The 12,736-nt window shown below is 44.9% G+C and overlaps 1 protein-coding gene across 1 annotated transcript; it reads right to left on the reverse strand.

Moving 5' to 3' along the window:
- Window positions 1-399: 399 nt before the first annotated feature.
- On the reverse strand, window positions 400-5,974 carry LOC143181398 (uncharacterized). The gene is made up of 4 exons (XM_076381780.1): window positions 5,723-5,974; window positions 5,017-5,351; window positions 1,187-1,297; window positions 400-637 (listed from the first exon to the last, which is right to left on the reverse strand). Exons 1-4 carry the CDS (start codon window positions 5,972-5,974, stop codon window positions 400-402), a joined length of 936 nt encoding a protein of 311 aa, XP_076237895.1.
- Between the last annotated feature and the right edge of the window lie 6,762 nt (window positions 5,975-12,736).

Here is a 12,736-nt window from a genome sequence, read left to right on the forward strand (position 1 = left end):
ACAGTTCGTCTACTCTCGAGTGTGCTACCCAGTCCATCACTCTAAAAGAGCACGAAATTCGAGAGATTTACAGCACTTAAAAATTGCACCACCGTCAACCTCTGACCTCCCGATCGGAAATTTACGCCAGCCTGGCGCAAAAGCACAGAACGAAAGCACACAATTTAATATCGATGAGGCTTCTCTCCCGCAGCTCCGAACGCGTGCATCCGCGGTGGCATTATTGCATCCAGAACCATACCGCGGCAACATCGTATCCATCAAGAGGCACTCCTCGCCCATCGACTTTCCCCCCCAGACTCGAGCGCCTCCACCCTTCGAAGCGCGCCGTGAAAGCCAGAGGGCTGGATTTCTCTCGATAGATCCGGCGAAGTCCTGGCTGGGCGAGGCTGGGTCGCCTTATTTCATGTTATACCTCGTCCACTCTCCGGAAGAGCGAACCGCATCGTATCCTGGCGGAAGTCGAGGCTCCCGCGTCGGCGGCGCGTCATATTTCCCGAGGGCCATGTCGATGAGGGAGAAGCTGCACCCGGCGAACATGCTGGCGCAGTCGTGGCCCTCGTGGCCCGCTTTATGAGCCCTGCCGTACGCGTGATGCTCTTTCGGCTCGAAGGAAAAGAGTCGCTTCAAAGGGAACCTGCAACGAGCGAAAGGAACACTTTGGGCGTTTATAATCCCTGACTCGAGGGGAAGAGAAAGGGTGGAGAGGTGAGGAAGCAGGGGAGATGGATTTTAAGGGAGTATATTCGATATAATCTCGTGAGGAGAAGCGACAAGCTTGATGTGTATGAATTGCTTGGTACAAGTAGAGAAGATTGCAGGCTTAAGAAGTGGTCAGAAAATTGAGTCGAGCTTATAGCGAGTGAAGGCTACAAAGGGTGTCTGGACTCAGATGTTGAGCTCACATGTGATCACCCTGTATGTCCTGCTAATTTTGCTAGCGAATTTAATTAGAATCTGGTATCTAATGCTAGTTACGAGCCAGAGGAAATATTCGCAAGGATGGCAGAATAAGGGAGATCGCTTAATACGATTCGTCCCCTTCTCGCGATGGAACTGGATTATACTGAAATCCCATCGATCCCCGGGCCAATCCCCACCCCCGAATTGAAGTGGGGAAAAAAAGAGACTGAAGCGGCCCTCGAAACGCCGCCAGTGGAACCCTTTTATCCGTGGTGAACCTTACGAGAACGATATCCTCATCATCTCCTCGACGAGAGTGTTCCCTTTCGGCATCAGCCGTCGCGAAGCCTCGCAGAGCGCTCGAAGCACGCACGTCCTCCCGTCGAAGTTCATCCTGAAAGAATGAAGAGATTAGGAAGAGGAATGGAGATACTCGGGGGTGTAATAAAGGGGAAGAACGATTGCCGTTTGAGCCAGTGGAAAATTGCGCCGAACGAGGGCACGAATTCAGACGTTTGGTAGGCGGTTCCCTTGGAATGGAGAAAGTTGGGCCACTCGTCAAATATTAGCCTTAATCAACTACTGGATCGCCTTATAAATAGACCCGCTTCTGCATTTTCAGGCTCCCAGGGAGATGGATGGGGCTCGTTAAATTGAATTTGTTGTGCTCAAATATTGGCAGATAGTTAAAAGATGATTAATTCGCCATTAGGAGGAGCATAAAGAATAATTTGATCTAATTTTCCTGATGTGTTCCTCGAGGGAAGCTGTAGTACATAAAATTATTGTAATTGCTACTGTGTGATTCGTGTTCTACTGTGTCTGATTATACACTGGTTATTCTACTGTAGCTGCTCACACACTGCTCAGTCTGCTGTGGCTGTTCACGTAGTTATTATTCTACTGTGTCTGGTTACACATTGCTCATTCTACTGTGGCTGACCACATAGTGCTTATTCTACTGTAGCTGGCGACATATTTCTACTACTCGACTTACCTAAATAATTTCTGTTCCACTAAGCCTGACTACGCTCTGTTTATTCTACTGGGCCTGCCTATACCCTTTTTATTCTACAGAGTCTGGATGCACAATGCTCATTCGACTGCAAGTGACAACTTGGTGCTCGTTCTAGTGCGTCTAACTATATATTAACCATTCTACTGCGCCTGACAGCACACAGGTCACTCTACTGTGACTAGATATATATTGGCTATTCTACTACGTATATTTATATGTTGACCATTCTATATATTTTAAAAATTGTCACATCAGATTGAACAATGACCAGTTTCCTTCATCTGGATCTACGCAAATCACTATGGCTGACTATGTATTAGGTTACTTCATTTCGTCTGACCACAAATAGGATTGTTCTACTGAGCCTAACCTAACTTAGACTCGTTCCACTATGTCTGACCACACGCCAGGATTACTCTACTGTGTCTGACATATAGAGTACTAATTCTACTGACCACAGTCCTACACGACTCTCACCAAATTCTTTGGCTGTCCAAGAACTCTGCTTTCCAGAGGATCGTGACTCGCAACGCTGCAGCGAGCAGAGTGTTCCAAACACGAAAGTTCGTTTCCCCTCTGTCATGAAACATTTCGTAAAACATCCTACGCGCTTCAGCATTGTTCTAAGGCAAAGAAAACCAAGAGGCTCCCAAGATGCATATTAATGCATCCCCTGCCATATCGAGCAGGTATCTCGTTACGCGTAGACGCTCGCGAAAAGGGAGGCGCGCCTTCCCATCTGCCGCATCCTCAATCCCAGGAAGATTAAAGTCTTCTTTGAAGCTGCGTTTCAAAACTTCCTCCTGCTGCCCAGCAGCTTCGCCCTTCATTTGAGCCTTCCTTAGATCGATCTAAGAAAGGTATCGCGCACGGTGTGCAAGAGACTGCGGTCGACATTAAAGGTTATCCATAATAAATGAGCCCGCCCAACTTTGGGACAGAGGGGTCTTCCTTATTCGGAGGCGCTGGGGCGAAGACACAGAATTAAACAGGCGCGAGGTTACACCGTACCCTCGAAAGTATGATTGAACATTAGCGAGGAGCTTCGTTGAAGTACATAATATTTACAAGGACGATAGCAAGAAGCTAACATTGTCACGACCCCATGAAATAAGGTCGCGTTTTGTTATCGCCAGTCCAAGTAAGTGCCTGCTATTTGTTCAGGGAGATTCTCTGAAAGGGAAAAGGGAGATCCAGAGAGTGGATTCGAAGAAACTGGGTGGAATTAATGCTACGTCGCTGGCTAAGATTGCACAGAGGATCCTCTTGCATGACACTCCCCCAACAGATCTTTCTATCTACCCTAGCAAACTTTCCATCTCGTCGCCATGTTCCCATCGATTCCACATTCCTGGTACACCGAAATTAGGGCGAAATACGCCTCTCAGCACTTGAGGCTTCCACCTTACTTCATTTATCTCTGTACAGAACTGAGGAACTCGAGGGACTCTCAAGTGTAATCCCAAAGCTATCGGTAGAGTGCAAAGTCGGGGAACCATTGCACCCCAGGAGAGCAATGCAACAAAACCTCAAAGGGAAAGCTGTTGTTGAATAAATAAACAGGCGTCTGGTGGAAACTGTGGGCGAGGAAATGGCACAGGCATCCTGTAGCTCCCAAAAATTGATTCTAGACGTTGTGTGAGGGTAGCGAGCGCGGCGCAGCGGCGGTTTGCGAGGGGTGGCTCACGGCTGGGGCTGCTTAAGGGTGGCATGAATCAGAGGGTGGCGCCCGAGCCAGCGTGGAGCGTTGCCGCAGTAGCGAGGTAACAGTCGGCGGGGTAGGTTGGGGTTGTTTCTGAGCGCGGCTGGCAGACCATTTATCTGTTTCTGGGGCCAACAGCCGCGGGGGGATACAGCTCCCCTCTTCATAACCAGATTTATATCCGACGCCAAGGGGCTTGATTATTTTCGACCAGTCGCCGCTGACCGAAATAAAATCCGATGTATGCAAATGGCACACGGAACCTTTTCGACGAAATGATTCATGCTGTCTGCGCTTCCGCGGGAATGATTTACACTCTTCAGGTGTTCCTTTCATCCCTCATCGGCTGGGTAGCGATCTAGGCCATAGAAGCGCCATTTTGCACTAATGCCGCCGAGATACACCACAGGAAATGACGTAATAACAGTTCAGTTTATGGAACAGTTTATCGGGGATGAACTGACAAGAGGGTACAGTGAGGCGGAGACCAATTTTTATGAACTTTTACTTGCTGAATCTTTGTTGGAAATAAGTTGACACGTGTCAACCTGTTTTCGACAAAGATTCGCCAAATAAAAGACCGTCGAAATTGGTGTCTACGTCACTGTGTTCTTCCCTTGTGTGACTTTCCTCCATAAAAATGAAGATCGACACTCGATCACGTCGAGACTATTTGATCCGCCGTTACATTTTACTATCGACCTCGCCAATACAGTTTGGGGCGTATCGAGAAGCTAATGGAACAGCCACTTGACGTAAATGGAAACGCTTGTAAAATTTTCGGGAGGCAGTTGAGTCTGAAACAGAATGGCATGGCCTGTTAAACCTTCGCACCAGTGGGTGTAGACCTCGTTTACATGTTTGACAAGAGACACCTGTCTTCTACTTGTCGGATCGTTCGCTGTTTATTCTACTTGCCCGATCATACATTGACGTACACTACTTGCCAGACTATGTATTGCCCTCCTCTACTTGCCTGATCGTACATTGTCCCCTCTACTAGCGTGATCATATATTGTCCTACTGTACTTGCCAGCCCATATATTATCTTCCCCTACTTGTCGGATCATACATTACATACTCTACTTGCCAGGCCATATATTGATACCTTTTACTTGCCTGATTACTTACTGCTCTTACCTACTTGTTTGGTCAGAAACTTTCCTATTCTACTAAAAGATTCTACCACTAGTCTCATCATACTATATCATGTTCCACTTGTCTGATCATAACACGCCTCATTCTACTGGTCTGGCAGCACACTTTCCTCGTCTGGCTTTTTGCTCGATTCGCAGACGCTCTCCTCCCGACGAATCCATACAAACGTTCTGCATTATAATAACACTGTGCTAAGGCAATGATCGGTTCTCAAATTTCTGTGGAGATGACTCACGCGTTCATGATGGTCTCCAGTTTACTGTACAGGTCTCTGCGATGTCTCCTTTGCAGGTAATAATAATCCTGCTTGTAATACTTCGTTTTGCTCGGTTTCACGTAGTGTGGCGGCTGGGTGTTCCATCCTGAGTACTTCCACGGTATCCTATTAATCGTGTTCCCGAAGTGGGCGTTCTGCTTCGTGGCAGGCTTAAATTGATCCTTCCTGAGCTCCAGGAACGGTTCGAGGGCAGGCTTGCTCTCGTTTGGCAGGTCGTACGAAATGCCCCAGTTGACGCCCTCGGTGAAAACATCGTCGGGGGTCAGCGTGTGCACGGTGAGGCAGAGGGCGATCTGCGAATAATGATACAGGAAGCGTCATACCAATTTACGATGTCACCGCTGTGGATTATACGAATTGAATATCCGCGCGAAAGATGTATATCAATTTATTTTTCCACCATCGAGTCGTGTAACGTTTATAATGACTCGTGGAACGAGTGGCGCTGATGGTACCTCATTCGACGCGTGGGTGGAACGAAAATTACGAGAGTTTAGTGGGAACAATTTTTCTGAATCATCGTTTCGCATAATCGTTTGGTATAAAGTACTCCAGATTTAGTAGACAGATATGATAGAGGAACTATGGAGAAGGCACACGATCTTACCCTCGATTTGAAGTGTCAAAAGTGGTGTTAAGATCACGCAGAAGAGTATCCACTTACAGAGAAGGTTGAACCCTCAGGAAACACAACGTAGCGCCTCCTTCTTGACAAGGTAGAACTCCCATCCGAGCTGACACCACATTCGCTGACGATGATGAATAATATCAGAAGAAAGATACCACCTCCCCTTCGATTCATGGCTGCTCTGAAAAGGGGCGGAAAGTTAACATCTCGCCGAGCGATGTACGAAGGGTTCCGCGAAGAAGCTGACCTAGATCCACGACCATTAACCCAATGAAACTTTATTAACATTCAGGAGACAGAGGAAGGAAGCGCAGGGACAAGGATGTCGGCGATAAATCAAACGATTGTACTACTTACTCAATGTCTGACCATAGTCGGAGTTGTACTACTTGGTGTGTTCCTGACTGTTGTCGCTGTTATACTAAGCACAGGGTATTTATTTATACGTAAGGTTATACTACTTACAGTGTCTGATCATGCATAGGTTTCTACTACTTAGACTTTGTCTCATCATGCATAAGATTATACTACTGAAAGTGTGTCTCCTCATATATAATGTTATACTACTTCCAGTTTGTCTACTCATACTTAGGGTAATACTACTTATAGGATGTCTGCCTCTACGTAAGTATACTACTCACAGTATGCCTGACAAGGTATAGGCTTATACTACTTACAATCTGTCTGGTCGTGTTTCAGGCTATACTACTTTCTACATGTCTATATTCGTGGTTATACTACTTACCACTTATCTAATTATGCTTGAACTTATACTACTTGCAACACGTCTGACTCTATTCGTGGTCATACTACATAGAACACGTCTGACCACGTTTAAACTCATACTACTGAATTTCCGCAACATTTGTTGAACTACTTTCCTTGCAATTAATATCAGCAGTAATTCTTCAAACTTTTCAGGTAGAGTTATATTTACCAACAAACGAATACCATTTAATACAACTAATTACAGCGATCGACGAAGAATATTCCCAACATTTCACAGAAATCTCCGCGTTCTCTAAAGTTCTCGTGTTTCTTCGAAATCCCGCGTCAGCTGCAGAACTTCAAAGACTCGGACGTGACCCCTCCACCTCGCATTAACTCTTAATTACGCGAGACGAAGGAAACAATTTCGCGAAGGGACAGAGCGAGGCTATCATCCACTCGTCGTTTAATCGCAGACTCCAATGGAAAGCAGCTTCGATTCGAGACGGACGTCTCATTAGTCCGAGCTAAGAGCACCATGGCCAGGGCAACGAGCAATTCTCTGGCCAGTCAGCGAGACGTTCCCGCGGAATTGTTTTATTTGTCGCCGCCAGCGCGCCTAGGAGAAATTCCAGTGAAGGAATTAGCCGACCTCTCGCGAGCAAATCTCGATATAATCCTCTGAGAAATCGTTCGACAGATGGAATAGAAGAGAGTAAATCAGTAATAGCCACTGTCGCGAGTATTACTCTAAGCCCTGGGCTACATGGCCCAAGGTGCTCGCCTCCCTTGACGACTTGATACTGTTGGGGCAGGTCCTTAAAGGGAGGACAAACTTGACCTGCCTGCACTACTGGAAGGATCAATTGTCAGATGGAGCCTTGACGTACGTCGTGAATGCTGAGTAGACTTAAGAGAGGTACAAATGGAAGAAATAGGTAATCACTTTTAGATGGAGCAGCTCTAGAACTGTCTAGAAGCTCGTTCTCGTGGATATGTTTTTTCAGACGTTCAGAATCCATTAAGAGTATCTCTGGAGGAAAAGTTGCGTAGCGTATTAAGACAAACAGAAACTTTTATAGTTTGATTTAATTTTTGTCTCAGTTAATGCTGAGTAAAACTAAGGAGACATATAAATAAACGTTATTTTTGTGAATTATGTACTTCTTGAATAACCTGTAATTTTTGGTATAGAGTCAAATGTGGCACACGTAAATCGCGGTAGTTCTACTGTTAAAAATCGACAAGTTAAAAATGTAGGTCTTCCTTCCAGAGTCGTCGATTCACGAACCACTGACACGACCATGCCACTTTTTTTCCACAGAATCTTTGCCTTCTAAGGATCATTGAAGCGACAAGAGTCTCACCTACGCAGGAAGACCGAAATTGAAGCCTGCCGAGCAATTGAGCAGCCAGATTGCACGCCTCGCGATTTGTCAAAGCGCCGAGTCGATTCCGCGAGGATCGCCGCTAATCTGTCGCCGTCATCGACCCCTCGAGCGACCTCGCGATCTAAGAATCGACGTCAGTGTCTTCCACGACAGGGAAATTGCGCATTCCCGCGTGACTACGCGTCGATTCATCCCAATGTTCCTTTTTCCTTTTAGCTGCCCGCTCTTTGCTCCATTCTTCCGCGTTCAATCCTCCTCTCATCTCCCGCATACCTTTCTGTCTTCATTTGGTATTCTTTCGCTTTTATCTCCCCCCCGTCCCCCTTTTTTAATCCTTTAAGCGCGCATCGCGGCGAGGAGGTATCTCCCTTGCCCGCGGAAAGGCTTCCCCCCCACGACTGGGATGAAAGTAGTACAAAGATTCCTCGAGACGTCGCGAGGATTCCATAATTGGACCCTGTTCTGCATCGGTTTGTTAACCCACAAAAAATGGACGAATTTAGCGCTATTAAAAGCAACATAATTCATGATATCTTTCGTAGTAAATACTTGAATAACGTTTCTTCAAATTTCTGAAGACTGAAGTCTTGTCGAAGAATTGTTGCTTTATATTTATGTGAAATTCTGTGTGTGATGTTGAGTGTAATTAATGTCTTTAATTCTTGAATATTGTACTGTTTACTGATAGTTGGATAATTAACTCCTGTTTTAAAGAAAATATGTTATATTTAACTGGTAGCCTATTATCCTTATATCTAAATAATTATTTTAATGAATAATGTTAGTAATTATGCTAAAACAATTGCCAGAATGTGTTATTATAATTAAATTAAGTAAAGCTAATTATTTGTGGGTTAACACACCAATGCAGAACTATGTGATTAAATGATACGCCATTTTACAGTAATAATTTTTTACATTTTTTGGTGTTTTTCTTAGAAGCTACGTTACATTTTATTTGTAAACTGCATTCCTTGTATTTAAAGGACTATTTTAATGAATAATATCACAAGGTTTGCTAAAAAAAATTGCTGATTTATACACAGTTGTACGAGAAGAAATGTAAAACCCTCGATTGCTCAAAACTAATTATTTGAGATTCATTTAAGAGAGTCCAAGTGAAAGTTTGACGAACTAGTTAGGGGCCTTTGGACGTGGCTAAAGTGCAGTGAATTATTCTGCTACGAATCGTCGAAATGGCTCGCTAGTCGCGAATAAATCGCGACGAATGTTTTGTTTATGAGTCACGATCCTTGTTTCACGCCAATTTCACGTATCGCCCCCCTCCCGCCTCGATCCCCCTACGCTGAGGAATTCCGTATTCGTCGCTGGGAAAAGGAATATTGTCGAATTCCTTCGGGGCGCTCGTCGTCGTTCGTCTTGTCGAGCGGGCGTCAATTTTCCCTCGCTCGAGCAGCCCCTTCACGCGATTATTTCACGCGAAAGAATTGTTTGCATGCGCGGAAGCTCGTGGCGTTGAGTTAAACGAAAGGTCGAGGGAACGTCGAATAAATCCTTCTCCTAACCTTCCCTTGTCTTTAAGTCGTTTGTATTTGATCACTGAATTTCCAGAAATTTTCGCGAACTTGTTGGAGCACATCAACAGCAGAAGCTGTTTGTCAAATATTCTACGTCAAACGTGTGACATCGGCAACTAAAGAAAAATACTCGTTTCATATTTTTCGATGCACTGTTCATATACCAAGTTTCATAAAAATTGAAAGACCACGTTAAAGTGATGCACCTTGTGGATTGTTTTTTGACACGAAGTCAACGTGTCAGATTCCACCTGGAATTCACGAATTTAAAGGTACAGTCTAAAATTAGCTTTAAATCTTGCTCACCAATTTACAGTCAGTGGTATAATATTGGAATATGTACCACGCCTTTCACGCCTTTATTTTTTCAATCCATTTGCTCCGTAAAATCGTTCGTAAATGCCGCGGAAATGTTTCTACGAGATTGCAAGGGAAAAAACTGTATTTTTCGACGGATAGCCAGTATTTCGTTTCAAATCCGCGAAGTGAAAATTGCGATCGATCAATATGAAAAAAAATCCGATTTCGTTATTGGTGTTTACTAGAATCTATTAGATGGAGGGGGCACATAAAATAGTAACGTTTTTGGGAACGATTCGCTCACGAGAAATCTCGATAAATTTCGAGCCCTCGATCGCAGTTCAGAGGTCACCCTGGAGCACGTTCGACAGTAATATTTTTGGGAGACATTCCCTCTCGCATAATTAAATCTAGATAACAGTGTTTTCCCTCCAGGGCGAGTCGAAGGAGAAGTTCTCGCGAGCCAGGCGACCCTTAAATTCAGCCATTTGCATTCTTAGCCCCTCGTGGAAGCCACTTGGAAGGGGACGATAAAACGGTGATATCGGGCGAGTTCGATAACTTAAACAACGGAATCCAATCGCATGTGCCGTGATTTAAATTTGGACGAGAGCGTGGCGAACGTCAAATCGAATGAAATTCCTCGTCCGATAGAATCGGAACAGCCTGCTCCCGTTCGCCAGCTCCTCGGAATCTATTAGACGAGTCAACACAAACGATTGAAATTTCTCAACTACTTTCCGCCCTCGGCTCTCGCTGGCTCCCTCAGACCCCTGTTCGACTTCCGCCGCGAACGTGATTCCACGATGCTTGGGAATACTCCTCGTCTATTGAAAATCGACAAATATTAACCGCCAATCGAGTGGTTCTGTAATTTCTGATGTAACGAAAATAGAATGTCGAGGGACGAGCGGGAATGCCTGTGTGGACTATAGAGGGATTCAGGAGTGTAGATAGAATGAGTATGGTGTGGTGGAAGATGGGAAGATTCAAGTTGTTTTTGAGGGAAGAATGAAGATTATTTGGATGGCGTTGGTTGATGCAGCTTCGTCATAAAATATAAAGACTCTAGAGACTAACTCAAGAATATCTGTACTGGGACCTTGGAATTAAGCAGAATTAGAATCCTAGTAGAAGATCTTGAATTTGGTACTAGGTCCTTGGTCTAGCCACTATTGGTGACCCATGAAAAATCTCCTGGAAAGCATTGAGAGAAAAATAAAGATTATTTGGATGGCGTTGGTTGAGGCAGCTTCGTCATAAGGTACAAAGACTCTAGAGACTAACTCAAGAATATCTGTACTGGAACCTTGGAATTAAGCAGAATTAGAATCCTAGCAGAAGATCTTGGATTTGATACTAGGTCCTTGGTCTAGCCACTATTGGTGACCCATGAAAAATCCCCTGGAAAGCATTAGGAACAATGCTAGGTCCTTGTTTTAGGTACTATTGTTGCCCCATAAGAAGTCCCCTGAAAGCATTAGGAACAATGCTAGGTCCTTGTTTTAGGTACTATTGGTGACCCATGAAAAATCCCCTGGAAAGCATTAGGAATAATGCTAGGTCCTTGTTTTAGGTACTATTGGTGACCCATAAGAAGTCCCCTGAAAAGCATTAGGAACAATTCTAGGTCCTTGTTTTAGGTATTATTGTTGCCCCATAAGAAGTCCCTGAAAAGCATTAGAGTCTACCATGGTTTATCTCAGTCTACCAGAAGGTCTCCACTCATAATTGAAAAAAGCCTAATATAGAGGTACAGCGAAAGGCGAAAAGAGCAAGTACCCAGTATCGTGGGAATAGAATTTCCCGCGTCGAACAGAAGATCGATCTTCCCAGTGGAAGTATCTTGTAACTCACTTCGGTAAACTGTTTAGGAAACAGGAAATTGTTAGTCGGCCGTGGGACGGGCAGAAGGGCGGAGGAAATGATCGATAGGTGACGGCGATACTGCGAAACACGGACTTCTCGCCGTGAAGGATGGCGGCGACGTGATCTCCACTTATCGGGGAGGCGTATTACCCTGCGACCACCCTTCTGGCCTCCTTTCTCCGCCTCGCCTCGAGACGAGGCGCCCTGTCGTTAAGGGCCTGAAGAAATACGATATTGCGATCGTTCCTTCGCTCATTCGTCCAATTCAATTTACCAGCACGCGAAATTGATAACGGGATGCGGACTCATTCTCTGTCGAATCGATGCTCGGAGCGTGGGCCACTGCCACCGTGGATCATAAAGCATCCTTCATAATTGTCGAGCTGTCTAACTTCTAGTCTACTGAATCTACTTTGACAATGTTTTGGGGATTTAGATTTGGAATATAATTCCAATATTCGAGTGAAATTTACGAGTGGATTCGAATAACTTGACTCAGAGAGGCTGAGTCACTGCTCGCTATAAGCTCACTGGTTAGGAATATTATTTCTAACAAAGTAAGCTCAAATCTTCTTTAATTCTTGTTTAAATAATATCGAAACTGTATTTAGTATTGTGTATAAAATACACAAGTTCTGAGACTATAGCGAGTAGTGGCTGCAGAATTACAACTATTGTATAGAAATGAATATACTCACCAAAGGTACTTGCTTCACCACGAGATTGCCACTGACGAATGACAGCCAGACCCACGTCAAGCGACCGTTATTATTGCATTTCGAGGACGGACCGAACATTGTGAGGTTCATTAACGCTTCCCGCGCCTCTGCGCTTTATTTGACGAGCAATTAGCATCCTGGGCGACCGAGCGAGCTAGTTTGTAGCGCGAGGTTGCTAATCACTGCCACCGCTAGGGTCGACGCCAGAGGAACGGATCTTTGCTCGAGAGCTCGTTCATCTTTCCTCTGACGTTCGACAAAATCGAAACTGCTCTATAATCCTTGAGAAAATTTCATCAAATCGTCGTACCGCCTTTGGGCTAATTTTAGTCGATTTTTAGGTTTGTCTTCTGATGGAACTTCTTCGCTGAAAGTTTCTTTAACGACTTTATACTCGCTAGAGAATTTACACACTCCCATAGGCGCATATTTTCGACCAAGTTACCTGCTGCGCGACACAATCGCAACCACGCGTGTCGAATGCGTCAGGACGCAACAGCCCGTCAGAGGCAGCTGGAGCGCGAC

This window comes from Calliopsis andreniformis, chromosome 7 (assembly GCF_051401765.1).
Source record: "Calliopsis andreniformis isolate RMS-2024a chromosome 7, iyCalAndr_principal, whole genome shotgun sequence".
In the NCBI taxonomy this organism is placed as follows: Eukaryota; Metazoa; Arthropoda; class Insecta; order Hymenoptera; family Andrenidae; genus Calliopsis; species Calliopsis andreniformis.